The 27,749-nt window shown below is 41.1% G+C and overlaps 1 protein-coding gene across 3 annotated transcripts in view; it reads left to right on the top strand.

Annotated features, from left to right (window-relative positions):
* SPOCK1 (SPARC (osteonectin), cwcv and kazal like domains proteoglycan 1) overlaps positions 1-27,749 on the top strand; it is a 628,061-nt gene that overhangs the window by 381,590 nt on the left and 218,722 nt on the right. For all 3 annotated transcript variants that reach the window (XM_048491083.1, XM_048491082.1, XM_048491084.1), the window contains one exon: positions 26,964-27,096. In XM_048491083.1, coding sequence (XP_048347040.1) covers positions 26,964-27,096 — 133 coding nt within the window. The remainder of the gene's footprint in view (positions 1-26,963; positions 27,097-27,749) is intronic.

Below are 27,749 nucleotides of genomic sequence, written 5' to 3'. Positions count from 1 at the left end.
GCTTTATAGCCATTTATTTATTTATTGCAAAAAAGCTGTACTTGTCATCCCTAAATTAAAATTTCCCTATGTTAAAATTGTTTTGCAGCATATTTACTGAGATCATTTGTTAGCTATTTCACATGTTTCATAGACCAGGGTGTAATTTCTTCATCATCTAAAGGTCCTAAAGGGAGGAAGGGCAACACATTCAATAGTGATTCTAGACTGTGTTTACACATTCTGAAATTGCAGGCATTTTATTTTCTTATTAATACCTAAATGGTCTATTACAAGGAAGATTGAATCTACCCTTTTTTTAAAAAAAGAAGCCAATGTAATTACACTTTTAAACCCTTGAAATTGCTGCTTGTATTGATATTTTGGCTGTATCATACTTGCAGCTAAATAACAAAAGTGTAAAGGTTGTCTGTTGATATTGTTTGCCATTTGAAATGTTGCTACAATGGCTCAGCTGTTTCCCAACTTATCAGAGTCATTATATTAAGGAGGAAATTATTCAGCTTGTTAATGCTTAATAGGGCCATGTTCCATGATAAGCTGTTTTCCAAGAATTAAACACTTGTCTTTTTTATTTAGTCCACTTATTTATTCATTCCATAAAAAGGCATTCTTTGTAAAAAGGGCATATCGCTGTTAATGTGGGTGGTGGTTAAAATCATAGATGGCTGTAGCAATTTCAGGGCTAGTACTGAATGCAGGGAAATATACTGAGTAGGGGAATGCTGGACTGAGTTGTTGCACAGTCCTTCTGTTGGACATAGAATCACCAGCTCTGGACTGGGAAGTTCCTAGAGATTTAGAGATTTAGGGATGAAGCCTGAGGAGGGGAGGGTTTGGGGAGGGGAGGGACCTCAGTGGGGTATAATGCCATAGAGACCAATCTCCAAGGCTGCTAATGGAATCAAAATGGGAAATCCCTGCCAAATTTTGTATAATGTTCTTTTCCCCATGCTTACCTGCAAAAATCTTCCAGGGATTCCAGGCCTGGTATCCTTACTTTTTTAAAAATATAATGAGTAGATCCATTGATGGCTTCAGTTGGGATGGGGGAACTTTCTCTGGGCCTTCTGTGACCCAGGGAGCTTGAAGTGGGGTGGGGGCAGCTCCCACCAGGCTTGGCAAGAGCTTCCCCACCTCCACTCACCCTGCAGCTCACCAGGCCACCAAGAGCCTGGCATGAGCTTCCCTGGCCCATGGCCTGGGGAGCTTCGGGATGAGCAGAGGTGGGGAAGCTCTTGCTGAGCCTTGTGGGAACTACCCCCACCAGAGGCCACTCCTGCTCACAGCCTCCAATGGAAGATTGGGAGTGCCTGGCAGGCTTCCAGCCCAGGTCAGCTGCTGCTGCCTCCCCTACCTTGATCGGAGGCCGTGCCTGCTCATGGGGGAGGGGGGCTGGCAGCAGCCTGCGCTGGGTGGGGGCCTGCCAAGGGCAAGGCCTTGTTTTTGCACCCTCCACCTCTATTGGAGGCTAGGGAGGGGGCAGAAAAACTAAGCCTTGTCCCCACACACCGTTTTATGCCAGTACTCCTCTGCTCCAGAATGCAACAGTGATAGCCTTTACTGGGATTCCAGTATGAGCACACATTTGACTTGTGTTATCGACAACACTTGGTTATTAGTTGAGTTCTGGATCATCTTCAAGGTTTTGATATTAATGTAAGGCCTTGAGCATCATAGTTTGGAACTTCATCTCCCTGTATTATCCCTGATTACATTACAATCCTCTTGAAATAACCTACTGGTAGTCCCTGGCACCAAAAGTGCCCAGCTGGTGTCAACTGGAGCCAGGGCTTTTTTAGCCCTGGCCTGGTGGAACTCCATATCTGCTGAGACCAGGGCCCTGCTGGACCTCCTACAGTGCTGCAGGACCTGCAATATAGGAGATGTTTAGTTGGGCCTTTGGTTGAGGCCGCTACTGTTTATCCCAAAACTCTGGCCTCTCAAATCTTCCCCCAACCATCCACTTTTTTCCTTTCTCTCACTTCCCTTTTCTATTAAGAAAATTAGGAAGGGAAAAGTTAGAAATTGGGTAGGTTGTTTTAATAAGTCTGATAAATAAGTCTGATCATTTTAAATAGGTTTATTGAATTATTTATTGAATATATTGTTACTATATATGTATGGAATAATTTTAAATTTGTTAGATGCCCTGAGCCCAACTTTGTGCTAGGAAAAAATGGAATATTACACCAATAAAATAAAATAAAATACCTTTAAGGAATCTCAAAGTGATTTACAATCAGCTTCCCTTCTTCCCCCAACAGACACTTTGTGAGGATGGTAAGGCTGAGAGAGTTCTGAGAGAACTCTTTTTGTTACCATGACCTCCTTAGCTGTTATATATCCTCACCCATTTGCACCCATGTATTGCAGCCCTGGGATCAGTTAGGTTTTCATTTTTAAAAGGAAGGTGCTTACGAACTCACTTATGCACTTGAGGCACCTCCTGTATAGGGGTTGTGCAGTTCTTCTTTGCAATGATCTATTACTCCCAAGAGTACCCTGTTATGGCCCCTTCTACCACAGAACCACTTCCCACTACTTTCCTGATTTGGCAAGTTTGTTTTAGATGTCTGTCCTTGATTATCAGTGATTATCATAAGTGAGAATCACTAGCTATAAAAAGGTAAAGTAAGGAGCTTGACTTGTATTTTTGAGCTCATATTATGATACAGTTATCTAAAAGATGGCTTTCAGTTACACATTAATGCCAGCATTTAGCCATGATTCTCACAGGACGTCCCTCCCAGTTCTGGGAGGGTAATTGGACCTTCAAATCACCGAAAGTCCATACTTGAGCCAGGTAAAATGTCTTTTTCCTGGCACACTAGGCCATGAAGCTGTTTGTGTTTAACTGTCACCCTTAGAATGTTCAGCATGTCTGTGGCCTGAGGGCTTGGTATGCCCTTAGAATGTTCGCGCAGATGGCCAGAGATGAGCAGTGAAAACAGTACATCGGTAATACTGGTAGGTAATACGAGTGGAAGTGAAACACATACACACTTTGCTGTGTGAGACGTCAGGTGGGGTCCCCCCCCCCACATGCAGGTAACTTGCACTCTCTGTGCCTCACCCACTGCTACTAAACAACACACCTACTCTTATACATATCCAGCTCATCCTCGCACACCTCACTCTGCTCTCCCTCACATCCAACCACCACTTACCCACTTCCTCACCCAAATTCGCCACAGCTCTCTTTTACTAAAAGCAAGCTGGAGTTTGCCTTTTTCTTCTAAGAAAATCCGCGGGGTGGGGGCGAACCAACACTACCGGCTCCGCTTCTTTTGCACATGGCCCTTTAAGAACCCAGGGAGCTGGCCTCGATCTGAGCGCCTCACCACCCTGCCTCTGCTGCCTGATAGCCTGCTTGCCCCAGTTCTGCCTTACCCAATCATGTCAACCAGCCTCATGGACAGCGGGATTCGCATTCTGGACAGCTCCGTTGTGGAATGGAAAGGGTTACCTTATACTAAAAAAACAAGACAGCACCGTATAACGATGTGCATTGAAAAGGGAAAGAGGGATTCCATTTGACCACCCCAAAAGGCTATGCTGGGGATCATTGGACCTGCATGGACATCTGTGTGGGTTGCGGACTGTGATGAGGACGCGTGGCCGGCAGACAGCAAAGACCTTCAATAATCAGAACTGGGAAACAGAACTGAAAACCAGTGCAAACACCTCCCCCTCCAAAAAAAGAAAACCCTGACTTAAAGCATGGCATAACAAAATGAAGAAAGGGAGTTACAAAAGTGAAGTACATGACAGTAATTGTACACTTAAAAATTCACAATTTGAAATAACCATTGCAATAGCCTTCAATGCTGTTTCTCAAAGGTGTAATCTCCATCTTCTATTAGGTCCCATTGGAAAAAAATGGGGGATGGGCACCCCCTTTGGGAGTCCATAACTTTGGACCCCCGGAACCAAAACTCACCAAACCTGGGTGGTATCATCAGGAGAGTCTCCCAAAAACTCCCTGAAATTCTGATGCTGCTAGCCTAAAAGCTGCATCCCTACAGGCCAGAAACTGAAAAAAAAACACTAAAAATATATCAAGAAACACAAACGGGGCATGGAGCTTCAGACAAGTAATGGGGAGGTTGAAACCAGGACCCCCCCCCCCTTACCTACGTCCTTGGTGTTGTCTAATGTCTGTCCTAATGTCATTTTTTGCACAAATGTTCTTTTGAGGGCCCTCCTGACCTCAGGTGTGTGATAACACATACATATGTTTCATTTCAGAAATGTGCACTATTAAGTCAATGTTGTTTTTAAAATATTCTGAATCACAGAACACAGTTTCTACACTTAGAATCAAAGCAGACAAGATGGTGACAATCACATTTGTTGGGAACAGCAGGATACAAATAAAAATAAATAAATATATTTGCCCTTTATAAAGCATTGGACCTCCTAGGAAGATTCTGCAGAGGAAAGCAATGGAAAACCACCTCTGCTTAACTGCTTGCCTTGAAAACCCCACCAGGAGCCACTGTAAGTCAGCTGTGACTTGACAGCACTTTATATACATGCACAACTTGGTGTGTGCATATAAAGTATTGGTGTGGATATAGTTTAAAGGTCAAAAGTAGTGAGTGGGGGAAGGAGACTGAGACCTTTCCCTCTCCTCTGCCTTCCATTAATCTAGGCACTTTCAACCACTTCTGGAATTGAGCCAAATTGGGATAAAATGCTTACAGTGGTGGAATCTAAGAAGAAGAGTTTGGATTTTCTCAACCATAAGGAATCTCAAAGTGGCTTACAAACTCCTTCCTATCCTCTCTCCATGTGAGGTAGGTATGACTGGAAGAGTTCAAAGACAACTGTGACTATCCCAAGATCACCCAGCAGGCTTCATGTGTAGGACTGGGGAAACAAACCTGGTTTTCTAGACTAAAGTCTACCACTCTTAACCACTCCACCATGCTGATTCTCCAATAAGATAAGATTGGGGGTATGGCAGGGTCAGTTCATTCATCCACATACTATTTTCATTATAATTGCTTTGTTTTTGTTTTTTATCCTTCCTTTATTCAGTAATGGAATGAAGTGCAGAATAATGCCATAGTTTGACTTTTAATTCAGGAGAATGTCCTATAATCTCAGAGAACAGCCATCCTACTATCTGTCTATCACAGCTAATGTTTACTAAGTTTATTTTAAACTGTCTCTAGTATGTGAAGTATGTGTGACTCAGTTTTCTGTGACTGCACGCAGGCAGGCAATAAACTGTATAAAATGTAGCAATGCTGTATTAGAACATGAAGGTATAAGACCAATGCAGTTTTTCTGAAAAATGGTAAGGCATTTTGTTTTTACTGATTTAAAACTGCCCTGTGAAAGCCAAACCTCAGTATGGACCTAAAAGCTAGGATTCTCAAAAAGCAGACAGATAGATGTGATTACGAGTAAGATTATATGAAATATAAAGTAGTTTAATGGCTAATGAATAAAACTGTGAACCATGAATTCCCTAATTCAAATCCCATACCTTTCATGAACTCATTCACCGCGGGCAGGCTCTCTCCATCACCTACAATATGATTATTATATTACTTATCTTGAGAGTTGTTATAAAGATCACTGAGATAATATATATGAAGCACTTAGAGTATTTATATAAATGAAGTGGTCATTTCGGGGTTTGTTTGTGGGTATGCATGTTAAGTGCTGTCAAGTTGTCTCTAACTTATAGCAACCATATGAATTACTGTTCTCAAATATTTCTTATTCTTAACTGTTTTGCTCATACCTTGCAGACTGAGGGTGATGACTTCCTTTATAGAGTCAATCCTTCTTCCTCTTTTCCTTCTGCCTTCATCTTTTCCTAGGATTATTGTCTTTTCTATTGACTCGTATTCTCATAATGTGACCAAATACAATAGCCTCAATCTAATCATTCTAGCTTCCAGAGGGAGTTCAGACTTGATTTCAACTGGAACCCACATGTTTGTCTTTTTAGGAGTCCATAGTATCTGTAAAACTCTGGCTCATTCCGCACATGCAGAATAATGCACTTTCAAACTGCTTTCAAGTCTCTTTGAAGCTGTGCGGAATAGCAAAAACCACTTGCAAACAGTTGTGAAAGTGGTTTGAAAATGCATTATTCTGCATGTGCGGAAGGGGCCTTTCAGTCAACACCACATTTTGAGGGAAATTACTTTCTTCCTTTCAGCTTTCTTCATTGTCCACCTTTCAAACCTGTACATAGTAATGGGGAATTCTATGACATGAATTATCTTGGTCTTGGTCACCAACAACACAACCTTACACTAAAGAATCATTTCTGTTAGCACACAACTGGATCAAAGTTTTTCTAAATAGGGGGGGGGAGGGAAAGCAGGTGGAGGTTGGAGATCAGCTGAAATTACAGCTACTCTTCAGAGGACAACCATCAATTCCCCTGGAGAAAATGGCTGCTTTGGAGGGTGGACGCCATGGCATTATTCCTTCTTGAGGTTGCTTCCCCTCCCAAACCTTGCCCTCCCAAGACTCTACTCATACATCTCCAGGAATTTCCCAGCCTGGAGTTGACAGCCCTATGAGGGAACTGATCTCTGTAGTTGGGAAATGGGTTGTGATTCCAAGAGACCTCCAGGCCCTACCTGGAGGTTTACTACCCTAGAAGGAGAGAAAGAAGCAGGAAAAGGGAAGAGGCTACGGGGCTTTCCTGAAAAGGAAAAAGGAAATAGTGTGGGAAGGGGTTGTGGAGAGAAATTAGATTCCTCCTGCAAGTCCTTCTGGATTCCAACATCTAATTTATTTCTCCTTTATTAGCAGAAAGGTGTATCTTCTCATCATAATATGCATGAATTTGAAAATGACTCCCACAGGAATTAATACTCATTTTTTTCTACTCATATTTTGAAACTCTCCCTCCTTCCCCCTTTATATGAGCTAGCATTTTCCATGGAAGATAAAATTATATTCACTGTTCACAATTGTGCTTCCTTAATGAATAGTAGTCCTTTTAAAATGTAGATCTTAAAACAAGGATTGCGGGCTTGTAAGTTTTCAGCAGTACACAGTTTTGTTTGCCTTGGCACATGTTGTTTTAACAGATTTATTCATAAGAGATATGATTGGCATGCCAAAGTAGATTTGCGGTGTGTGTTTGCCCTTCCATTGAGAAGAGATTTTCAGTTTGTCAATTTATTACAGCCAACATTCCAGTCTAGGTTTTTAATTTGCTTGTTTGGGATTTTGATATGTTGTTAGGGGTTATGCTCTTGAAAAGCATCCAAAATAATTTTCTTATCATCTCCCTGTAAATAAAAATGTTTACTTCTTCAGTTTTGCAGGAAGTACTCTCGCCCCAAAGCTTCTGCATACCTACAGTTCAGGATTCATGCCACAGAATTTGGTGTAATTACTAAAAATTACAGCTATCATACTTTGACCTTTTCACCTCAGAAAAAGCACTGTTAATTACAGTACAATTAATTTTGTTCATGCTACATTAACTATTTTCTACATTTCACACAAGCATTGCCATAGCAAAAAACCATGGATTTCTTTGCATTAAGAGAGGTATGGGCATGTGTGCAGAATAATAATACTTTGGGTTGAGTTGTATCCTTACATTAGTGATAAAAGTTTGTGGAAATGACCTTGATTGACTTCTCCTCTCATCATCACTGCTGAGAGTCTGAAGACTTTGTAGAGGGAATAGAGTGGAGTCAGTGAAAATGTTGTGAATGCACTCCATTCTCACAAGTACAGTATACAGTCCTTTGGGCCCTGAACTAGTGCCTGCAATGAAGAATGCTCCTACTGCATCAGCTATTGATAGTGGCAAACTGTGTACACAGCAGGAACGGGATACATTGACTCAACCTGTCACTTTCCCTACATAATAACCATTATGATGTGTCTTAATTGTGCTTTCAAACTGCTGTCACAATTGCTATTGGAGCAACTCCAAAGGGGGCAGCCATACCTTCAAGGCTTTGTGGGTTGTCTGTTCACTGTAAAGGGGTCAAATGTTCAAATGGCTGAGCTGATTTTGAACATTCTGTTGCAATCAAAAGGCCAGAAAAGTGAGGGGGGGGGGCACAACACTTCTCAGTACTGTCAGAAGTTTCTGAAAATATAGTGAGACAGCCTGTGCTGAGACTAACTGAATGATCGGAGAAAATAACTCAGTTGTTTCAGTTTCAACTGTTTTTGTATACCAGCTTTGTATTTTTGTTATCCATGAAATTAGAGGTAAATATCAATCCACATCTAGAAGAATCTAAACATAAATTCAATAGAACAGTCAAATGCTGGCATATAAATACAACTATGCATAAATACAACTATGCCACTCTGAGAGAAGGGTTGTCTCTCAGAGACAACCCTTCCATAGAATGCATAGACTAGTTATAGGGAGCCTTGTTTATTTTACAGCTCTTTATAGATAAGCTTGTTTCAGATTCATATCCCCACATTCCATTTCTCCCTTGTGTCTTTTTCCTCCTGCTCACTATTCCTCTTCTCCTTGGCAGCCTCCTCCACAGGTGCTTAGCAATATTCCACCTTTTTTCCTCCTGCTTTTCCTTCTTCATATCATTCTCCACTTTCCCTCTTCTCCACAGTTTTGTGCTTTTACTTTTTAAAACTTCCCTTCTAGTTCTTCCTGCTCACACACATTCCTATCCTCTATATCTGTCTTGCTTTCAGCTCTAGTGTCTTGTACTTCCCACATGACTTTCTCACACCCACTCAATTAGCTCTGGTGCTCTTTTCACCATACTGCTCTTGCCATAATACCCAGCCTCTATTTCCTACCTATGAACCTCCCAGGATAGATTATGGACTCCTTAAGTTACGTGCTGCTGGCAACTGCCCCCCTGCTTCTCCCAGTCAATTGATTACTGGGTAGGTGTTGGCTTTATTCAGCCCCTGTGAGGGCAGTGAATAGCTACTATACTGGTCTCTTGCAGCACCTTAAAATGTTCCAAGGAATAAATGGACAGCTACTGCAGATGATGATGTCCTGTATCCAGGCCCTGACAATATTCTGATTGATGCATATTGGGCCAGCTGAATTTTCTAGATAATTTTCAAAGGCAGCCCTACATGAAGATATTATAGTAATCTAACTTGGATGCAAGCAAAGATTGGATAACCGTAACCAGATCACACTTTCCAAGGCATGTCCATATCTGGTATATCAGCTGAAATTGCTAAAAGGCACTCCATGCCATGAAGGATCCATGATTCAGCAATTTGCAACGTGTGAAGTGGTTTTAGATGGTGGAATGTTCAAATATGCATATTCTGAAGTACAGAGATACTGTTCCAGACAATATTTCTGATTGCAGAATTCAGCTCCTTGGTTCTCCCCAACTCCCCACTCTTGTCACATCAAACTGCCATCGCGTTTCATTATTCCAAACAGGAAAAAAAATGATCTGTCAAACAATTATACTATCAGAAATAACTGAGCAACAATAACTATATGCATTGAACTGTGACAGTGGCAGCTTTTTACCAGAGATCATCTTCAGCTGTAATAATGAAGCAGTGACTGTACTGCAGCTGAACTCTAGTGCAATTCCGTCGAGTTCCTCTTTCACACACTGATGATATATTTGAAGGAAGTACCCCTTGCTACAAAGACCCAGAGGATGCATTCCAAAATTTCTGGAGGACTGTGCCTTACACCTGCCAGAGAGACACATCTGCAATATGGAAGGTCATTCTGACATTTTCAGAATAGGCAAAAGGATCTCTCACACTGTTGTCATGGACTAGTACATTCCTAGCTCAGCTCAAAATAGCTTATGAATCATAGAATCATAGAGTTGGAAGATATCCCAAGTCCAACCCCCTGCAATGCAGGAACACATAATCAAAGCACTAATGGCCATAAAAATTATTGTGGTGATTACAGCTATGTTTTTGTTGTTCTTGTTCTTGTTTTTCTAGTACTACATGTACTTCATCCAGAGCATTAAGTCCAGTGACTTCACTACAGTGGCATATTGCCCATAGGGACATGGGATGTCCCCGGCGCACACCTTTTGGTGACATGGGGGGAGCACTTGGTGTCAGCCGGAGCCCATGCCTGGCCTCCCCCCTGCCGGAACCGCCACTGTAGGTGGGGCACAGGGGGGCACTTGACCAGGTGTTTCCCCCAGGCACCGTTTCCCCCCCGATACCGCTCTGCTTCACTACATGTTTTAAAATTGGGAGAAAGATGGGATAATCCATGGAGAAACAAGAAAGACGGTTTAAAAAAACTAAATGGGAAGTTTTATTAAAATCTGGCAGAGCTGTGGCCCTTTTCGCATGCACAGTTTACCACATATTTTCTGAGTGGTCAGACATTGTGTCTTGGAAACATGTTATTTGGAATCATTTTGCCCACCTCCTTCCCCGTGCTCTTTTTTTCTTTTGTGCAGACTTGTACTATTGAGAAGTATCAGCCCCAGATGAAAGCCCAAACAACTCCTGGAACAGGCATCCTTACATGAAGGAACAGAAACATTTAGCTCCCCCCTCCAAAGAACCACATTTGGGGCCAAATTAAAGCTGTAACATGATGGTCATTGCTGCATTCTCTTGTCAATTTATTCCTGCAATAAACAACTTCCTTTGTCAATTTCACTAACTGCAGACACAGGGTTTCCTCACCTTCAAAATACATAACTAAATTGACAAAGCTTACACAATGGACCTGACTTGTGTCTTTGCTGTAACATTACAAAATGACCCTGTTGGTCTGTATCTTTGCCTGAACATTTCATTGAACATTCTATATGAAATTGACAAAGATGCTCTGCTTGTCCTTGCTCATGTGTGTGTCTGCCTGAATGTTAAATTGCTAGTTCAATATAGCAGAGATTTAAAAAAAAATTATTTTGAAAATGGAGGACAAGTGACTTCACTCCCAAAGGAGGAGAAAATGGGTGAAGGGGAAGTTGGGCAACTACATGGGGGTGTGGATGAAGATCAAGTTTTTGGTGAGGTGGAGAAATAAAGACCACTTCAACATAATCACATACTCAAGGAAAGCTGACTTGGAAACAATTTTTTTTAAAATCACAGTGAAAGTGCTTGAGAAAATATGAAGGGGGAAAATTTCTAGGTCCAATCAAAGGAAAAATTGTGCAGAATTAAAAGGAAGAACACAGTATTTGGTTGCAAGATATGTAGAAAACAACTTGTGCAGAAAAGGCTTCTGTTGTGAAAAAGGTATTAGTGCACACTAGTGGTTTTCAGAGCATAAGTTATTATAATTTATAAGTTTTCATTCTAAGACTAGCAAAAAAGGTAATGATTAATTGAAAGATAGTTGTCACAGAAACATGAAAGCAACTGTCGAGCTAATAGAATACCAGGAGGGCTAGAAAATAAAATACAGTAGAGAAATAAAGTCCTATCAATAAACATTTTAGGACAACGTTTAAGGAATGCCAGGAACTTTTAGATTCTAATGTAATGAAGCTGTTGGCCTGGTCCCAGAGGACAGAAGACAAAGAACAAGAAATTCAATATCCTTTTTTGATCACAATGTGTCCTCAGAGAATTCAAAATACATAATTATGTCAAAACACATTTTTGCCATTGTTATACCCCTGCAATAACTACAACATTGTTTACAGTGCAAAGGTAGAAGAAGAAGGAGGAGGAGGAGGAGGAGTTTGGATTTATATCCCCCCTTTCTCTCCTGCAGGAGACTCAAAGGGGGTTACAATCTCCTTGCCCTTCCCCCCTCACAACAAACACCCTGTGAGGTAGGTGCGGCTGAGAGAGCTCAGAAGAGCTGTGACTAGCCCAAGGTCACCCAGCTGGCGTGTGTACAGGCTAATCTGAATTCCCTAGATAAGCCTCCACAGCTCAGGCGGCAGAGCTGGGAATCAAACCCGGTTCCTCCAGATTAGATACATGAGCTCTTAACCTCCTACGCCACTGCTGCTCACCGTGTGAAGGTACAGTCTAGGAACCTGTGTATTTAAAACCCACAAACAATCCTGACTTTCACTAGTCTGTCCAGTAATGACACTTTAGTGAACAGAAAATTCTTTATTGAATGACAGCTATCAGGTTAAGAAGCAAATCAACAATCCATTGACTACCCCCCCCCCCACATATGAACTCCTCGCTCTCCCCCTTCCCACCTGTGCCTGGTGACCTCGGCATTCTGTAAGCATTGCTGGGCTGCCAGGATTGGTGACCTTGAATCTATCTCTCCACATGGGACTTCCTTCCCTTGAAAGCCTGCAAGCAAGCGAAACAACCTCTAAAACAAAAGGCGGGAAAGGAAGGGGGGGCAAAACAAATCACAGTATGCAACTCAAGAGATCTAGGTGCTATATCTAGTCCTAGAGATATGGCATGAGTTGACTAAAAAAGACCAGGCCTTGACAAACATGGTGATTCGACTGGTTGAGCTTGCAGAAGTTCTCTGCTGCATTTTACTGAAAAGGGTGCCTACTAGAATTAGAGCAGACTGGGTCTGACTCTAGCCTCTCCAGAAATTCTGGAAACCTTCAAATTTGGCAGGTGAATTAGCTAGGACTTACCTTAGACCTGCTAGTTCTGAAAACATCTAGGTTCAGTAAATGTGAGCTGCCTTCAGCTTTAGAATCTGCCTTTCCATTTTTTCTCTACCCCCTTCTTAGTTTCATTTTCAAGTTTCTTTTTTATATAATTACTAGCGGGGCCCAGCCACGTGTTGCTGTGGCAATTGTCCTTCTCATTACAGTCCACAACCCACACAGATGTGCATGCAGGTCCAATGATCCGCAGCATAGCCTTTTGGGGTGGTCAAATGGAATCCCTCTTTCCCTTTTCAATTCACATTGTTATATGGTGGTGCCTTGTGTTTTTAGTATAAGGTAACCCTTTCCATTCCACAACGGAACTGTCCAGAATGCGAATCCCTTTACGCTGTCCCTGAGGCTGGTTGACACACACAGTAACGCAGAACTGGGGCAAGGAGGCTATCCCAGTCAGGCAGCAGAGGCAGGGTGGTGAGGAGCTCAGATCGAGGCCAGCTCCCTGGGTTCTTAAAGGGTCATGTGCAAAAGAAGCAGAGCCAGTAGTGTTGGTTCACCCCCACCCCGTAGATTTTCTTAGAAGGAAAAGGCAAACTCCATCTCACTTTTAGTAAAAGAGAGCTGTGATGAATATGGGTGAGGAAGTGGTTAAGTGGCGGTTGGATGTGAGGGAGGTCAGAGTGAGGTGTGTGAGGATGAGCTGGATATGTATTGTGTGGTAGCAGTGGGTGAGGCACAGAGAGTGAAAGTTACCTACGTGTGAGGGGGGGAACCCCACCTGACGTCTCACACGGCAAAGTGTGTATGTGTTTCACTTCCACTTGTATTACCTAAAAGTATTACCTATTTACTGTTTTCACTGCTCATCTCTGGCCATCTGCACAAACATTCTAAGCCCTCAGGCCACAGACAGACAGGCTGCACGAACATTCTAAGGGTGACAGTTAAACACAGCCAGCTTCATGGCCTGGTGGGCCAGGAAAAAGATGTTTTACCTGGCTCAGGTATGAACCTTCGGTGATTTGAAGGTCCAATTACCTGCCTGCAACAGGGAGGAACGTCATGTGAAAATTTGGGGGCAATTCGTCCCACCGTTTTGGCATTAGAAAGTGACTAACAAAGTCACTGTTAGCTTTTTATATATATAGATTATCTTCTCCCTGTATTCTTTGTTGTTTTGTTATATGAAAAATTAATACATTTTATTTAAAAACAACAAACCAACAAATAAATCTCAACTATGCACCAAACTGTATGACAGCTTTCTCTTCGTTTTTCTTTCATGTCATGTATGCCCCTGATTCTTGCTACCTACAGCCAGCAACCTGACAGGGAATTACATCATGTCACAGGAAAACCATGGGACAGATCCAACAGTGCATTTTCACAGGCACATGGGTGTCCACCTAGGCGCAGAGTATGACTTTTCTATCTCCATCTTCCCAAGGGTGCTTGAAATGGCTCCAACTGAGGCCATTTCAGACTGCTGTGGGGTAAGAGGTGCATACCATCCAAGACAGAGAAGTCCTTTACACCTCTGTAAATGTGCCAATGACTCCACAGGGGAAAACACAACATAGAAGGCCATCTTCCATGGCAGCTGCATGTTTTTCATAACTGGTTTTTGAGAAAGTGACTTTGGCCAAGTTATGAGCCTTGCTTCTGAGGCACAAACTACATGTTATCAAAACATGTAGTTTGTCCCTCCAGGCTCTAGAACTCACAACTGTAACCAAAGTCACAAATCAGAAATTTTATTGTAAAGCTGTGAGCTTTTGGGAAGGGTTGGAAATAAAAAAAAATGGTTTCTTTTTTGTCATTGCACTGGCATGACTTCTGCTGTTTCCAGCCCCAAGGAGTTCCTTGCATGCTTCAAAGTTGGTTTCTTCTGTTAGCTTTTTGATTGCAACATAAGACACAGAACCTGAGGGGTTTTTGTCTGTTTTCATAGTGCCGTTATCCTTACCTGTTTCTGTCTAGTGTAGCAAGGAGTCTACCTGCAGAAGGGGGTGGGAGAAGGGCTGGGAAAATGACTGGGGATATATGGACAAAGAAATGGGTCATAGTTGCTGAGTTTCATCAAGAAATTTTAACAACACAGCAACAATTTCTTGGTTGCAACTGGCAACCATAGTTAAGTGTTTTGAGCCATTTAGATCTTAAGCCAATCAATCATGTAACAGCATCACTTGTATAATGTATCTCTCTGTTTCAAGCTCAGACTTTAGAAGAATTAAATTGTTATAGGCATGATATATGAAAACATTGCAAACATTCAAATATGAAGGATGTGTTTTCCAGAGACAGTATATGAATCCTGTTTACTCCCAAGAACAGCTATAACTTGGAACACTATCTCTTTAGTGATATATGTTGCAGGAACTTTTCTATGGATCTTTAAAATTTAGGTTTTCTGAACCTGTGAGATAATATGAATGCCACATAACATTCTCAGACCGAAATAAGATAATAAAAATGCAGTTTCCTGTCTTGGTTCTGAATTCTGAGAGGTCATACTCAAAGTTCTTCTACTCTTGAAATTGATCTGGACATAAAGGAATCAAACTGATCTGGACATAAAGGAACCATGTCTTTGGAAAGGCTAAACATTCATAAGTGAAAGAGCTCTGATGGCTTAACATAGACAAAGTTACACCTTAAGTCTGCTGAAGTCAGTGGACTTAGAAGGGTATTAATTCATTCAGAATTGCACTGAAAATCTAAGATATTTTTGACGTTTTAGGATTAACACAACTTTTTATATTGCAAGATTTGCAACATTTTTTCCTTAAAACACTTCTCACTAATAAATTTAATTTGTTTTACAGATTACCAGCAGCTAAATAAAAAAAAATTATAGAGAAAAGTGGTTAGAGGAGAATATTATTATTTTATATTTGATATTAACCTGTAGCTTCTGTAGCTTTTATTTGAAACCTAAAAAGTCTCCTAATATGGATATTAAATATCAAATGGGTTTAAAGATGGATAAGACAATTTCTGCTGAATACAGATAGGCACCATGATTATAAGACTATATGTGGCAACTAGTACATTTATTTTTGTGTTCCTCTGTTTAAAGTGGAATTTGAACCATTTGTGTTAGAATAGTTGCTAAACTTGCTATTAATTAAAAGTTTTTAAATGATAGCTTTTAGTTGGCCCATTCTCACATATATCATATAAATATGAGTATTGCCCATAGCACCCTGACCTGGATAGCTCAGGCTACCCTAATCTCACCAGATCTCAAACCAAAATGCCCGTGGTAGATCTGGGAGCATGCCTGTTGCAGTCCTTTTTGCCCTGATTTTTACTCTTCACTTCTCCCCGATTCTTCCTGGGATTCAAGCCAGGGCCAGTGCGTCATGCCACAACTGTTTCTTCATGAGCCCGGTACTTCTCCTTTTGCATTATGAGCTCTTCCACAATGTCTTCCATGCATGGGTGGACAACCTCCGTTTCCCGCGTTCTGATTGGCTGAATCTCCCCCTTTCCCCCACTCACTTTCACTATTTTAATTTTAAATGACTGAACACAAAACAGGCACTGAGAATTGGCACCCTCATCCCTCCACCCCATCTAAAATCCTTGCATGTGTGAGGGAATCGCTGTCCTACACACACCCTCTGTCTAAAATCTAAATAAATCCTTGCGTGTGCAAGAAAATCACCACCCGCCCATTCACGGTGCCTGCACACACCCCTTTTCTGTCTGAAATCCAAGGTTTCTCCCTCATGTTTTTTTCCACTGCAAGGAGGGGAGGCCGCTGCTTCTCAGCGCCTGTCCATTGGTGGGCAGGCCAGAGAGGCGAGGCAGGAAAAAGGGCCCTGGTTCTGCTGCTGAGGAGTTTTGCATGGCAGCAGGAGCCACCAGAGCAACAAAGAGGCATTTCAAAAGAACCTCAACCTTTGTGGTTCTGGAAATTTGTGGAGCAAAGCCAATGCCATGGAGTGGCACTGGGACAACAATGTGGCAGACACCCTGCAGCACCAGGAGCCATGAAGAACTCCTGGCTGCCCTGGACTATTCTCCATTCTAACAGCGGGGCATTTTTACTGTCAAAAATCAGACTCAGATGCTCAGCAGAGTCAACTCTGGCCAGTATTGGGATGGGAGACCTCCAAGGAATACCATGGTTGTGACACAGAGGCATGCAATGGCAAGCCACTTGTGAACATAACTTGCCTTGAAAACTGTACCGGGGTCATCACAAGTCAGATGTGATTTGATAGAAAAAAAGAAAAAATGCACATAGCAGACTGACAGTTCTTCATCACCTATGATATTCAGCAACCAACATCTGCCTCAATACCATCACCATTACATTTTCAACCTGAGAATGTTATAATAGCCCATATTTAATTCCTCTTTTGTTTCTAAGAAGCCACATTTGCAGACAAGTTGATGGATTAAGCAGAATCACATAAGAGTAAACAGATGAATGAATAGGCAGAAAATGTGAACTAATTGCATCCACTGAGTAGGTGGGGAAGTGATGGATGTTGCATGGTATGACTCAATCTATCATCAGCTTATAGAAGGCCAGTACTCTTCAGTGAGAGAAGTGCTCAGTATTTAAAATGTGGGTGGGGAGGATATGCCTATTTGAACTGTGTTAAATTTGGTTTGGAAATAAGTAGTTTCACATACATAATGCTCAGACAAGTTGTGAAAAACATCCTGTTTTTTTAAAACTGTTATTTAACCACTAGCTTTATAAAATCTATTCATTTACTATAAAATATTTTACCCCACTTTTTTTTTGTAAGCATGCCAGCCTCCAGATGGGACCTGGGGATCCCCTGGAATTACAGCTCATTTCTACACTCAGCGTTCAGTTGCCCTGGAGGAAATGGATGCTTTGGATCCATGGCATTGTAGCCCATTGAGATTCCTGTTTTCCCCAGGCTCCACCCAGTGATGGGATTCAGCAGGCTCTCACCACTTCGGCAGAAAAGGTTGTTAAAAAGCTTGTAAACAACCAGTTGTTAAATTATTTGAATCCTATCACGAGAACCGGTTGTTAAATCATTTGAATTCCACCACTGGGTCCATCCCCAAATCACTAGAAGTTTCCCAACCCGGATCTTGCACGCTATTCCTGATCCCCTAACAGTGCCCAGAGAGGACCTGGCAACCCTATTCATTTGTCACAGTTGGACTTAAGAGAAGTTCTAAACAGATCTATATAATGGGGATTGCTTCCAAGGATTGCATCTATATAAAAGGGCTTGCTTCTAAGGATTGCATTTAGGATTGCACTGAAGGCCATCTTTTTATTCAGGTCCTCAGTGTGTAAAGAATAAGTAGGACCAGCCCAGAGGGACAATGTCTTGCACATGGAAGATGCTACAGGCATAGGGGGTATATAATACTATACCATTTTCAGGATAAAGATGACAGCTTAATTATAGATCAATTTGCAAATTTTTTCCTAACTTCTTCCTGGAAGTATTTCATAGCTAAATACTCTGCTGTGATTCTAGTGCCTATCTTTTTCCATTTCTGTGCCTCTACCCACCTTAAAGCTCTATAATGTAGTGCCTGCTATTTTCTGCAACCTGTAGGACACTTCATGCTGCTGCCACCATTTCCCTTATGTTTGCAGGATTTTTCTCTTCTTTCAGCTCTCCCAATCACCACTGTAATGGAAAAAATAGATGAATAAAGGTTGTTGTCCCTTGCTATCCTATGCACTATCCTATGCACTCTGCCTGCCTGCCTGCCTGCCTGCCTGCTTGCCTGCCTGCTTGCCTGCCTGCCTGCCTGCCTGCCTGCCTGCCTGTCTGTCTGTCTGTCTGTCAGAGACATCTGCAAAGCTTTGCAGAGTTGATATAAGAGAATCACAGCCATGGATGTAGGTAAGGGGGGGTTCTCAGGTTTGAAACCCCCCATTCACGTCCGAAGCTCCGCCCCTCCGTTTGTGGGTTTTTAAAACATTTTAGTTCTTTTTTGGTTTTTGATCTGCAGGGGGTGCATTGTTTGGGCTAGCAGCACCAAACTTTTAGGGATTGTTTGGGGGACTCTCCTGATGATACTACCCAGGTTTGGTGATGTTTGGTCCAGGGGGTCCAAAGCTATGGACTCCCAAGGGAGTGCCCCATCCTCCATTGTTTTCAATGGGAGCTAATAGAAGATGAAGGCTGCATCTTTGAGGGTCCATAACTTTGGACATCCTGAATCAAACTTCACCAAACCTGGGATGTACTATCAGGAGAGTCTCTTATTGATACAACCCAGGTTTTGTGAAGTTTGGTCCAGGGGGTCCAAAGCTATGGACTCCCAAAGGGGTGCCCCCATGGGAGCAAATAGGAGATGGGGCTATACCTTTGAGGGTCCATAACTTTGGACACCCTGAACCAAACTTCACCAAAACTGTGTGGTGTCATTAGAAGAGACTCCTAAAGATACCCTGAAAGATTGGTGCTGCTAGCTTAACCATTGCACCCCTGACAGCAGGCACCCCCCAAATTTCCCCAGATTCTCCTTTTAAATCCACCCCTTCGGCATGGATTTAAAGGGAGAATCTGAGGTCCTCAGTTTAGAAGAAGAAGAAGAGTTTGGATTTAAGCAGCATAAACATAAGCATAAGCATAAGCATTTTTTATTGTCATTGTGCACGCACAACGAAATTTACAGCAGCATTCCTCGATGCATACAATTTCAGACTCATACATCGTCCTCACTTTCACCTTCCTCCACCCATCCCTACACAGCCCCAAATACATCAATATGAAGCAGCGGAGTTTAGCATAGCCACAGCTCTAGAGTAGAAGCTGTCTCTAAGCCTCTTTGTCCTAGTTCTGAGGGCCCTGTATCGTCTGCCAGATGGTAACAGTTCAAAAAGAGAGTGTGCTGGATGAGACGGGTCCCTCAGAATATTTTAGCGGGCTTTATTTATTTGGGCTTCGGGAGATTATAGATTTCTTCTTCAAGGAGGGAAGAGGGGCAGCCACGATAATCCCTTTGTGCAGTAGTGATCACCCTTTGGAGCGCCTTCCTGGCCATTAGCCACTGTGCAACTGGAGAACCATACACAGATGCAGTAGGTTTAGGACACTCTCTATAGCACAGCGGAGTAAAAGGACACCAGAAGTTTTCCATCCTAGTTGTTTGCTTTGCCTTAAAAGTCTCAGAAAGTACAGTGCTTTGCTGGGCTTTCTTAACCCTTAACAAATGTCAGCAGTCATATGCGCCCCAGGTCAGAGTCCTCTTTAATCATAGCAGCCCAGAAATTCCCAAAACTAGCCACCCAGCTCCACTTGATCTCCATTTATAGTCCAAGGGCTGAATTTCTGAGCTATTCCTTCTATAGTCCACTATGAGCTCCTTTGTCTTTGATTAGTGTTAAGAACCAGGTTATTTTCCCTGCACCATGAGAGCAGATGGTCCACTTCATTCCGATAGGCAGACTCATCCCCTCCAGAGATGAGCCCCACCACCCGTTAATGTCATCAACCGTTTGATAATGGTGTTACTATGATAGACAGAATTACAGTCATATGTATAAAGGGTGAACAGTAAAGGACTCAACACGCAGCCCTGTGGCGTTCCCATATTTAGAGTAAGAACTGAGGAAACCCGATTTCCCAGTCTAACCCTCTGGGAACGTCCAGACAAGAAGTCCCTAATCCTGAAACAGATTGAATGTGAGAGTCCAAGATCCACAAGTTTAGATCACCAGTCTTTGTGGCGAGATTGTATTAAATGCTTATTAAAAAAAGTCCTTAAAGAGCATTAAGCACATAATTCCCCTGATGTTCCAGATGCGTCAAAGCAGTGTGGAGGCTAATGGCAATGGCGTCCTCGATAGATCTATTAGTCTGATATCGCGAACTAATGTTTATCAAATGTATATAGGAAGGCAAGAACTAATATGCCTATGGACCAGTTTTTCAAGAGCACTTCATGATGATGGGGGTGAGTGCCACTGGTCTATAATCCTGAAGATTGTCAGCAGGAAATCTCTTTGGTAGTGGAACAATGGTGGAAGCTTTCAAACAAGATGGGATGGTGGACTGGGATAAAAGATAGATTAAAGATCCCAGTAAAAACACCAGCTTGTTGGTTTAGCTCATTCCTTTAACACCTGACCGGGAGATACCATCCCGGTCCAGCAGCCTTCCTTGGATTCACAGCCCTCAAAACTTGCCTCACCTCATGTTTCCTCCCACAGTGAGGTGTGAGCACCGCAATCACCTGGTAGCATTATTGTCACCTCCTTCTGATAGACCTGTTTCAAAGCGGGCAAAAAAGTGATTTAGCTCCTCTGCCAGAGAAGAATCCCCATCTACAGAAATGTCATTGGTTGGTTTATGATGGGTAATTTGTTGAATCCCCTGCCACACCTGCCTCATGTTGTTATTATTGAAATAATCCTCAATTTTTCTCTTATAACTCATCTTGGCTTGTCGAATACATCTCTTGAGACTGGCTTTCGCCGCACTATATTTTGCCTCATCACCAGATCTGAAAGCAATATTCCTGTCATGCAAAAGTCGCTGAACCTCCTTTGTCATCAAGGGTTTATGGTTGGAGTAAATCCGGATGCGCTTATCCACAGTAAGAGTGTCTGTGCAGTAGGTGATATAACTCAGAACAGCAGTGGTATACTCTTCCAGATCTGGGTGGTAGAAAACATCCCAATTTGTTGTCTCAAAACAATCTTGAAGTAGTTTAGAGGCATCATCAGGCCAGGATTTCACAGTCTTTATTACAGGCAACACCCGCCTCCCAAGTGGAATATATGCTGGTGCTAGAAACAGTGACAAATGGTCTGACTGACCCAAGTGTGGTAATTGTATCACCTTGTAGGCATCCTTAATGTTGGTATACACTTTATCCAATGTATTGGATCCTCTCGTAGGGCACCCCTTATATCCCCCCTTTCTCTCCTGTAGGAGACTCAAAGGAGCTTACAATCTCCTTGCCCTTCCTGCCTCACAACAAACACCCTGTGAGGTGGGTGGGGCTGAGAGAGCTCCGAAAATCTGTGACTAGCCCAAGGCCACCCAGCTGGCATGTGTGGGAGTGCACATGCTAATCTGAATTCCCCAGATAAGCCTCCACAGCTCAAGTGGCAGAGCAGGGAATCAAACCTGGTTCCTCCAGATTAGAATGCACCTGCTCTTAACCACTACATCACATTGAAAGTGATGCTGTTTCAGGGTGGGGGTCATTTTCTCCAAAATTTCTCCTACTGCTGCTCTGCCTGCCATTTTCTTTACTGAGGGGAATGTCTGTGTGAACAGAGGCAACTTTCGCCAATTGTTTGAGACAATAAAAGGCTCTTTTTAAAAACTGCCAAGTGTAATAGTGCCAAAGAATATTTTTAAGGAAAACTGCACAGCAATGATTCGGCACTATTTTTTTCCAGCGGAGGCAGCCTCATGTTACTTTCTGTGTGCTACATGGGACTGCACCATCACCTTCATGTTGAAAATAGTATACCTTTCTTTAGGTATACCTTTTAGATCACAAAATGATATTTTATATGAGAAATGCCTGCTGTCATATTTTGCAGCTATTCTTTGATCTTCAGATTCTCGTTCTTTTACTACTTCTCTGCTGCTTGGGAAAAAAATGAATTCTGCTTGTCCTACAAAATTAGACAGGTTTTTCATCCCTACATAGAAAATGAACGGACATGTATTTTCAGTGGATGTTACTTAGTTAATGCCTAAAAATTAAACACCCACATAAAAAGCAAGCAGTGCTATAGCAACACCTAGTGAGTAATGGAATACAAGTCTTGCCAGCATTATAGCACAGCTTATTTTGCTATCATTGTAGCATTATAATGCCACTTGCCAGCATTTGCTAACATGAAAAGGTTGATTAAGACTTGAGGTGCTTAAACCTGTGAGCATGTTTCCTCTTAATCATCAAAAGACAGATGCATGTCTCATTACACATTTACTTATGCCATTAAAGGTTATCTGTATCTACACATTTACTTAGGTAGTGGGCGACGCTATCTAAATATAGCGAGAGGGGCCATGGCTCAGTGATAAATCATTTGCTTGGTGTACAGAAAGTCCCAGACTCAATTCCCAACATCTATAGCTGAAGAATCTGACAGTAGGCGATGTGAAAGAACTCTGCTTGAGAGTTCTACAGTGCCTCTGCTGGTCTGAGCAGACAATACTGATTTTGATAGACCAAACATCTGATTCAGTATAAGGCAGCTTCATGTGTGACGCATTTTACATGTTACTTCAACCATGCACCTAAAGTATTGTGTGATGCAGAGTTTCAAAAGGAAACAGTTTCCATGTATACGACATCCATGTAGTTTTCTATTTGATGGCCCTCATGTTTCACAAACTGAGGAGGTCTCACCTACAGATTCTGCATTAGCAGAAGGGCAAACCTATAGATTCTCCATCATATACTGTTTTAGGCATATGATGGAGAGGGGCACGAATGTTTTCCTGTAGCACACAAAATCTACCTCTGAATCATGGCATGCTGTTAGACTAGAGATGTGAATTATTAGTTGTGCATCAAGTATTCCCCCTTGAAATGTAATGACCACAGTACTGTAATGTATTTTTTTTTCAAGATGCATTTTTAGGATTCTAATGAGATTCTATGGGCTGGTTAGAAAACACAAATACAAAAAACACATGGGAGACCATGGGAGGATTGCATATTTTCATTTTATTTTATTGGGTTCAGCCTTTTATTTTTCTTCATTTTATTTAGAGCTTGCCTTTTTATTGAGACTCAAAGCATATTACACAGTATAGAGCAGTCCAGTCAAATAGCATGAGATATCTGATTTTAAAAAATACTATCGGATTTGAATATAGTTACAAACTGTGGTCCCTGGTCTCATCTCAGACCCCTAGCAGTCAGAGGCACTCTTTTATTTTATGCTCTTGACTCTACATGTCAGGGTTTGGTTAGGAATCTTGAAAAAATTCTACTACGGAAAGGGTAAGCCTTCATGAATTGACTCTATTGTATCAGAGTCAGGTTTGTGAATTTTATTCTTCTTGCCCCTTCGCTCGAACCAGCAGTAAAAAAAAAAGATGAGTTAATTTCTAGAAACCTATAACCCTTTCCCTTCCAGCTGAATCTAGCACACCTCGTCTAATTAATAGATCACCTCGGCTAATTAATAGATATTTTGAAGGTGAATGTATTGTTAACGATTAACATACTACTAAGAGAGCTGCTTTTTGAAAAAGGTACTGATGCCTTTCACTGCAGGCTTTTCTTTTGTAGTTTATGATACTGTGATGGGGCTGTTTCTGTGGACACAAGCTTCCTAATGGTACCATTTATCACTGTGACAAAAGTTGAAGTGGGGAGAAAAAAACCAGGAACTGAAATGAAGGAATAGAATTTATATTATTTTAGCAGCTGAATGTGACATTACATCAGACTTGGTATTGTGCTACAAATTGCAAGGTGAGTTGGAATTGCTTTAAAGAACATTCATACACATGCTTTCTAAAACCATGATAAAGTTTTCAAATTATTATGGTAGATTTCACAGCTGCCAGATCTTTAGCTGGTTGTTGGCCTTCATTACAATTCGAGCCTCACCCAGAGGTTTAGAAAGTTGGAATGTATCGGTGTAGTATTTGTGCGGATCCCAGCAGGGCTGCCTTCTGAATTTGACAGATGTTAATTTTGTCAATTTGAAGATGTTTCAAGTGCTGCCCTAGCATTTTTGGGATGGCGCCCAGCGTGCCAATCACCACTGCAATGACCTCAGCTGGTTTGTGCCATAGATGCTGAAGCTCAATTTTCAAATCGTGGTATCTAATGACCTTCTTGTGTTCTTTTTCAATGACCCTGGTGTCACCGGATACTGCTATATCGATGATGGTCACTTTCTTGTCCTCATTGATGGTGATGTCTGGTGTACTGTGTTTCAACACTTTGTCCATTTGGATTCAAAAGTTCCACAGGATTTTGACTTTCTCATTTTCCATTACTATCTGTGGACAGTGTTCCCACCTGTTCTTAGCTGTTGTAATTCTTTCATGAATTCCAGTGGATCATCTTGGCCACTGAGTTGTGCCTCTGCTTGTACTCAGTTGGGCCATCTTTTTGCAGCAGCTAAGGACATGATCTACAGTTTCATCAGCTTCTTTGCACAATCAGCAATTTGCATCATCCGAGGATTTTTCGATTCTGGCCTTGATCGAATTTGTTCTAATGGCTTGCTCTTGAGCAGCTAAAATCAGGGATTCAGTTTCCTTTTTCAGACTTCCAGTTGTTAACCACAGCCAGGTCTTTTCGTTGTCCACCTTGTTCTTGATCTCCTCCAGAAATTGGCTGTGCAGTGCTTTGTTGTGCCAGCTTTCAGTCCTCATTTTAATCACATTTTTCTGTATTCTTGTTGGATTTTTGAGTCTTCAGCAAATATCTGTTCTTCACTTCAATCAATGCCTGTTATTGACTTTCATTCACATAATCGGCCAGCGCATGCTTCTCCCCTTCCACTGTTTGCTGTACTTGCATTAAGCCTCTGCCACCAGATCGCCAGGGAAAGTATAATCTATTAGTATCACTGCATGGGTGTAAGGCATGGTGCATTGTCATAAGCTTATGAGTTTTTCTATCCAATGCATCCAACTCAGCCTGGGTCCAGTTGATGATTCCCGCAGTAGCACACTTTTCCAGGTCAAATTCCATCGAAATATCTGTGCTGAATATTTTTCTGACTTGCTATGCCTTAAATTTGTGACCATCTTCACAAATCTGGCTTCAAATTCTGGTCAGGACTATTGCCTGGTTTTATTATCAGTGAGCCTGATATACTATAGAGATGCATTTTCTCAGTGTTATTATTTAATTGACCATTGGTGTTTAAGTAGCATCTTAATGTGATAAACATATGCACTTAAGCAAAGCACACAAAAAAGTCAAATATTTTGCGATTGGAGCATAGTCAGGTGTAATAAGATGGATACAAGGAGAAAGATCCAGTGTCTGAACTTCATGCAATCTCATCTTGTAAAAAATAAATCACCTTTAAGCAATAGGAAACATTGATAATACTGGCAATTCCAGGGCAGGGTGGAATTTTTTATAAAAAGTTAATGTTTGTTCATGAATTATATTACCACTGTGTGATACAAAAGGATGTTAGAATTCAACAAGTAAGGAAAATCTGTATTTGAAGAAAAGAAATAAGGCAGAAAAAGGATTGGATGGAAAAAGTAAGATCATCAAAATCACCTTTATGGCAGCCTTCATTTTTAGAAGTTTTAAAGTAGCTGTACAGTGGAAACTTCTTAAAGGCTTTAGAAAATATTCTTATTCCAAAAATAGAGCATTTAGCAAAGAACATGTAAGGGGATGTCTCCATGGGTACAGATGAGAACTCACAGAAATGGCTTCAAATGTGCATTTTTTCCAGTTTCAAATCTATACTTTGTGAGCTTTTCATTTTTAAAAAAAAATCACATTCCTTGAATAATTGATTGTTAGCAATTGAATTAAACTAAACTGAATTAAAAAGATAGAAAAAATAGAACTGTAGAACTGCAAATATTTCAACTGCAAATATTAAATCACTGAAGAATTGTTTTAAGATTGAAACCAGTGGGTACATTCTAGCTTATAATGAATTAATTGCTTCTTTTTTAAAAAAAAATTACCCTCATTTAAGATTTGTTTGTTTAGAATAATTTATACACCAGCTTTCTGCCTCATTAAAGTCACCAAGGCAGCTAGGAGATAAAGAACATGTATTGTTGGGGAGTTGTTTGTCATGGGGAAAATCAGCTTAAAAATTCTTCTCCCTGAAATACCACTTTTCTATGTTTTGGGTAGATTGTACAGACTTTTGGATCTTCCCATTTCATTTTCTAGCCTTTTTTTCTTTTAGTCTATACATCACTGATAAGTCCTATTTTCAGTTTTAAAGACATTATTTTAAAATTAATATTACTAATTACTAATATTAATAATAACAGGGATTAAAATTAGAATGAGAGGAATTAAATGAATATGTTAATCTGTTACAGTTAAGGCTATAAGAAATTGTTAATCTGATATATACCAGTGGGCATTATTTGAATATTAGATGAAAAAAGTTAGATGGAAGGTTCTGTCAAATTTTTGTCACGTTTATATTTAATTGATCATAAGATCCATTCTGGGTTTTTTTTTCATATAGGCTAATATTCCTTGAATATTAGTTAATGTCTTGTGTATTATATGTTTTGATGTTTTCTCAACAACTTGTTATTCTTGTTTCCTCTACTTCTTGTTTTTTGTACAATTTCTTATTTTTATATGTCTTTATATGGACAAAATTAATTAAAAACATTACAATTAATTACAAGCTAATAACTGTCAAGGTACTTCTTAATTGGCCTTGAAATGTACCTGAATAAACCTATGGGGTTTAAGCATACTTTATAGTACAGACTTATCTTTCCAAGAATTTGTTTTTTGTTTTTAGTAGCAAATCTCTTTTTTTTTCTTTTCCAGCCTACGACAAAAGAAAGGAAATCTTCCTCAGAGACATTGGACTGGACCAGCTAATTTAGTAAAATGCAAGCCATGTCCCCTTACACATGCCAGCTCAGTTTGTGGTTCTGATGGACATAGTTACACAACCAAGGTAATGTAACAGCCTCAATGCTACAAGGATTTTAAACCTCTGATACAGCATTCGAACCCATTTGAGCTTTTATTAGATGATTATGGTCAGGAGAACTGTTATTCTGTTACTTTCTGTGAATAAGATTGTGAAACATCAGGAGGTTCAGTAAGGTTTCCTTAGTTTAGCAACATCTTGGGCTGTCTCTTATGCTACTAGAGCCCCATCAAGGTAGAGAAGACAAAAGAACTAGCATTCGTGGGGGGGGGGGGGGTTAGGTATATTTGTGGAAGTACCAGATTTGATTCCAAAGTTCCTGCAGATAGAATGAAGTCAGGTTTATATTTAGAATATGAGAAGAAAGCAGTAAGAATTGATTGAACACACGTGTTATGTGACTGTGGCTTTATGTTGCTCTATAATTTCTTTTCTTTATGATGTGGCATTAAAGTGAGCAATCCTGCACTTCATTGGTATCACTCACTGCACAGTTGCTAGAAAGTAAAAGCATTGGTGGAAAGTGTCATTTGACTTCACAGCGGAAACAGAATTTAGAAGCAGCATAACTGTGTGGCTCCTTTTGCGTTCTTTATGTTATCCAGTATGCCATTTCTGCCCATTCCCTATCTTACAATTTATCAATGTATTAGCAATGTATTCTTGGATTCACAGTA

The sequence above is a fragment of the Sphaerodactylus townsendi genome, linkage group LG03 (assembly GCF_021028975.2).
Source record: "Sphaerodactylus townsendi isolate TG3544 linkage group LG03, MPM_Stown_v2.3, whole genome shotgun sequence".
In the NCBI taxonomy this organism is placed as follows: Eukaryota; Metazoa; Chordata; class Lepidosauria; order Squamata; family Sphaerodactylidae; genus Sphaerodactylus; species Sphaerodactylus townsendi.
This window is presented reverse-complemented; position numbering and strand designations above follow the sequence as displayed.